The sequence below is a fragment of the Montipora capricornis genome, chromosome 11 (assembly GCF_036669925.1).
Source record: "Montipora capricornis isolate CH-2021 chromosome 11, ASM3666992v2, whole genome shotgun sequence".
Taxonomy (NCBI): domain Eukaryota; kingdom Metazoa; phylum Cnidaria; class Anthozoa; order Scleractinia; family Acroporidae; genus Montipora; species Montipora capricornis.
Genome location: NC_090893.1, coordinates 15,335,638 through 15,340,637, shown reverse-complemented (window position 1 = coordinate 15,340,637; position 5,000 = coordinate 15,335,638). Strand labels below are relative to the sequence as shown.

General features: G+C 41.4%; 1 protein-coding gene across 1 annotated transcript in view; it reads right to left on the bottom strand.

Moving 5' to 3' along the window:
* LOC138023689 (inactive pancreatic lipase-related protein 1-like) overlaps positions 1-5,000 on the bottom strand; it is a 13,062-nt gene that overhangs the window by 3,538 nt on the left and 4,524 nt on the right. The window contains exons 2-5 of the mRNA XM_068870729.1: positions 4,707-4,937; positions 2,850-3,155; positions 2,183-2,374; positions 1-180 (exon numbers count right to left, since the gene is read on the bottom strand). The exon at positions 1-180 is cut by the window's left edge and continues 51 nt beyond it. Of these exons, the coding sequence (XP_068726830.1) occupies positions 1-180; positions 2,183-2,374; positions 2,850-3,155; positions 4,707-4,937 (909 nt within the window). The remainder of the gene's footprint in view (positions 181-2,182; positions 2,375-2,849; positions 3,156-4,706; positions 4,938-5,000) is intronic.

Here is a 5,000-nt window from a genome sequence, read left to right as displayed (position 1 = left end):
TAGGATCTGCATAGTATCCCATACGTGAGCATCCATCTGGTTCACACTGCAAACACTTCCCATTCTGAAAGTTTTTGTAACTGTCGCATGGATACGCTATCCAGTGGCATGGGCCTTTCACAGTGGCAATGTAGTATTCAGGAGCTCTCATGTGGTCGCACGCTAAAGTATCCCCAGGATCTGTTGAGAAAATTATATACTTGATTGCAAGAAAGGAAGACGGCTACGGCAACAACAAAAGCCAATGATATTATTGGTTGAAAGAGGATTCGGAAATAATCGTGCTGCACGTGTCAGTTTGTCGTACTCTGCAAAGCAACAACACGAAATAACCATCATCCTCTATCTTTTTTTTTTTCTTCAAAACCGTCCACATCAATCCAGTTTTATGATACTCCGTTCTTGTTCGAGTGCATTGTTGAGTTATGTAAGGACTTGGGAAGTTTTAATAACACGAGAGGAGTACGGCTAGTGCTTCTCGCACTTCCAAGGTAGGAGAGTGCAAAAGAGAAAGCGACCGAATCCATTGACGAAAAACAGCCATAAATTCCTTCCAATGACTCCAATCGCATCAAAATTTCACGTGGGCAGTAACACAACACATCCATTGTAGGTTTCAGAGGACCATAAACTTGGCGAGGGAATTATTCCTTAATAAAAAACATATTCTTTTTTCGTCGAGATCCATCGAAAAAGGCTTAACTCTAATTCCTCCTGCCACACTTGTTTCGATTTGGCTTAGCGACCAGGGCGTATGAGTTAGTGTTGAGCCAAATTACACGAGATTAGAAAAGCCCATAGAGCGGTATAAAGTTTGCCTTAAGAATTCACGCGAATACATCATTGACTTTCTGGGCCTGAAAGATCATGCAAAAAAAGTTCGGTATAGGTTCCCTTGACTAAAAATTGTATCGCAACCACCTTAAGGAAGGCTCGGCAACAAAAGACCTAAACATCAATCGTACTTCTGTTGAATGCGATAGGCAGCCTTGATAAAAAAATTAGAACGCGTTAATTCAGATTACAAAGAACACATCCATATGAAAACATTGCTAACAACAAAAGTAGAGATCTACGTGCCGTGTCCTATTTTAAGCTCGAGACTTTCATCGCTCTACAATACGCCCAAGACTTTGGCACGATAGCAAAGGGGTCTCTCAAAAGAGTTAGTAAATGAGCCGCAAACTGCTACACTCATCCATCGTCACAGTACCCTGTACCACAAACGGGTATGTTGCTCGCAGACTTAAACTTTATGTCTCCACTACCTTCTGAAACGCTCCCAAGCCGGGTCGCTAAGCCAAATCGAAACGGATTAGAGTCAAACCTATTTCGATGGATCTCGACGGAAACGAGTGTGATTATTATTCAGGAATAATTCCCTCGCCAAGTTAATGGTCCCCTGAAACCTACAATGGATGTGTTCTGTTACTATCTGCCGTTGTCCACTTGAAGTTCTGATGCGATCGGAGCCATTGGAACGAATTTATGGCTGTTTTCCGTCAATGGATTCGGTCGCTTCCTCTCTTGCACTCTTGGTAAGATAAAATAGAGAGAGGAGCAACTGGAACGCAAACTTAACGAAATTGCTTCAAATCGTCGATCGCGACCTGGAAACAACAAAAGACACGGAAGGAACTACAGAGGAGTTCAGGTGAGAAAATTCTATTGAAAAATCACTCCAGATTTTGCCTTCCAATTCGACACATTTTTCCCCATACAAACCTTTCTAATTTCACCATTATCGAAATCACGGTCATGTTGTTATGATGTTCAAATTATGTAACGCGCGAATCGTATAGCTTGGGTTACCAGTGGTTTTTATAAGGGAATCTTCGCAGATCTCATTGTTTAAATTATGTTTCATTAACATGCGAGTTTGCACACAGAAGTCATCACCCTATAGCTATTTACAAATTGACTTAAGAAGGTGAAATGATTTGTCAATCTTTAAGTTAGTGTTTGGAAAGTTTGAATGCCATGTTTGAACGCGCCATACAAATCTGCGTATTTAACGAGAAAAAAATAAATATGCACGATATGCACGTGCGTTTCACATTTTGATACTTTTTTTGGTTTCTCAGTTAAAATCGTCTTTTTCAGTCTCGGGATTCGTAATGACTCATTCAACCTGGGGAAATTTTATACATCGCTTCAACTCCTAAAATGACTACAAACGTACCTTCAATATTGACGAATGGACAGCCAGGCTGTTTATGACCACCATTCGGGTAAAAATCGGCGTCACCCATGTTCAAAGTGGTGCCAGCAATCCCCGCATCAGTGTGTATGACGTCCACAAATGTCGCATCATTTTTGTCCAGGCGATACTCTTCCTTCGCCTTGTTAAATAGCGGGCCAGCGGGATCTAAACCTGGGTTTTGTCAGGAAAACAACAAATAAGGTGTGAGTAACAAGCGCCGTTTGGGGAGCGAGACGTGACAGCAAAAACAACTTGAAGGGAACTTCAACTCCAGAAAAAAAAAAAAAAAAAAGACAACTTTAAACCGCTGGATATAACAGTTACAAGCAGATCCGTTGGAAAATGCACACACCGGAGAAAAATAATTTCGAAAATTGTTCCTTACTGGCTTTCAGATTTCTCTGATGCTCGCTTTCGTTTATCGACAAGGCATTTTCGTCTCCAAGTACAGAGTAAAATGGTATGATAGCCTTTTACAGTTTGACCTGTAATGATATCGCGGCTGCTGCATAATTTGGTTCAAATTAATTTGCGTTATGTTAAAAAGGTTGCGAGGCTTAAACCGGAACAAAGTAAGGACAGCCTCGCTCTCATTCAGAACCTAGGCTACTCAGCCGCAACCTTAAGATAATTTATTTGCTAATACCAGTTATTCGACCAAGTGTAACACGATGCTCTTTCAAATAGCTCCCAGCATATCCAGCAACATGCGCCCCAAGGCTAAAGCCCACGATGTAGAAACGCTCTCCCAAACTGGGACCACCATTGTTCTGGGACATCAGGAACATTGCAAGAACAGCAATCTGTCTACCAATGAGCCGAGTGTTTTCCACTGCTTGGAAATAATTTGTAGCTGCACCCTTAGACCAGTCAACCAAAATCACATTGCAGTCTACCGCATCTAGTAACGCGTCCTTCATTGTCTTCATCCATGGACTGGCGTCGACACTCTCTGAGACAAGAGACAACAAGTAATAAAATGACAAAGTTTCGGCATGCCTTTAATCGCTGCTGTAATGTATTGGGCCGCTAAGTATGTTGGGATAGGAAAAACCATGTGCTTTTGATAGCGGCGGCCATGTTACGTTTGCAATGAAATTGGTTGAGTTAAATCTGTTTGTTTGGATACTTTATTACTCTCGGGAATTCTACATTGGCGACGAGGAGAGACGAAAAGCAATGGAAAAGAGCGTGTTACCGAAATTTGATTGTTTATCTGATCCAGCGACGATTGGTCTCCGATGGAAGAGGTGGTTAACTTCATTCGAACTGTACGAGGACGGGAAAGGGCTTATTATAAGCGAAGGAACCACAGCAGCAACTAAACAGCGGCGACGTGCAATGTTACTCCACCTGCAAGGGGAAGATCCCTGATTTAAGCATCGGCCATGCCTATGACTATGAACTACACGATCGCGATGCTGAGCAGAAAGCTAAGAGTACAGCTTACGCAGACATACACCGCAGGGCTAGCCCTTCCAGCATTGAAGTGGGTGATGAAGTGCTTGTCCAACAAGACAAGACTAACAAACTCAGCACAGCATTTAACCCAAATCCCTGTAAGGTTGTCAGCAAGACTGGGAACAGCTTCGTTGTAGAGAGTCCAACAGGGAACGAGTATTCCAGAAACACAAGTCATGTGAAGCAATACATTAGAGAGGGAGATCCCACACTCCAACAAGGGTCAGACTCTGTGTCAACACCCCCCACACCCCAGCAGGAACTAGACCCTGTGCCATCACCTTACCAACCAACCGTACCAGAATCGACTGCCGGGCTGCTGGGTAGAGGGGAGTGCCCCAATCTGCAGGAGAATGGTGGAGCGGCACCAGAACCATCAAGGAATCAGAGACCACAGAGGACAAGGAGATTGCCAGAGAGATTAAGAGATTATGTTGTTAATTTTCTTTGGGGAACATGAACACTGATTCTCTCTCTTCAGAACTATATACAGTTTGAACATTTAAGTTTTAGAAGAAGAGACTTCATCGTTAGTATAGTTGACTTTATTGTTCGTGGAGATTTCTTTATTCTTGTAAGAGAGCATTTTTCTGAGGATAGGGGAAATGTAATGTATTGGGCCGCTAAATATGTTGGCATAGAAAAAAACCATGTGCTTTTGATAGCAGCGGCCATGTTAGGTTTGCAATGAAATTGGTTGAGTTAAATCTGTTTGTTTGGATACTTTATCACTCTCGGGAATACTACAGCTGCCTTTAAGATAAATAGGGAATTTGAATGGCTGAAAACCGACCGGAAAGGTTTGGGTTTCGAATAACGCAAGGGAGTTTTCTATGAATACGTAAATGAAGATATCCCACCCATGATAAATCATTGTTTGGCTTTCTATTTGAATAAAAAAAAAATAAGCAAATCGGAAATCTTTATGTTTTCCTTGTTAATATTTTCTACTTGAAAATATAAAACAGATGTAACTTATGTGTAAGCGAATGCTACATAAAATAATTTTGAATGATTTTATAGTAGCTCTAAAAAAACTTACCTGTAAACCCATGAACAACGAAAATTGTTTCATGGCGCAGGATGTTGTAATTAGAAGCGGCCAGCTTACTTTTGTTTTCATCGTCAATAGTTTGAGGGATTTCCCGGTTTTGCCTTGTGAATAAGTAAAACGCTGTATTTATCTTAGACGGGCTCTGTGGCAACAGCCAAGGAACTGCAGTGTTCTTGAAACAACCATACTTGGTGTAACAGACTGAAGGTTGAAAAAACCCTTGAAAAAAAACAAAACAAAACAAAACAAACTATTTTTTGAAATTTCGTCAATATAGGAAAT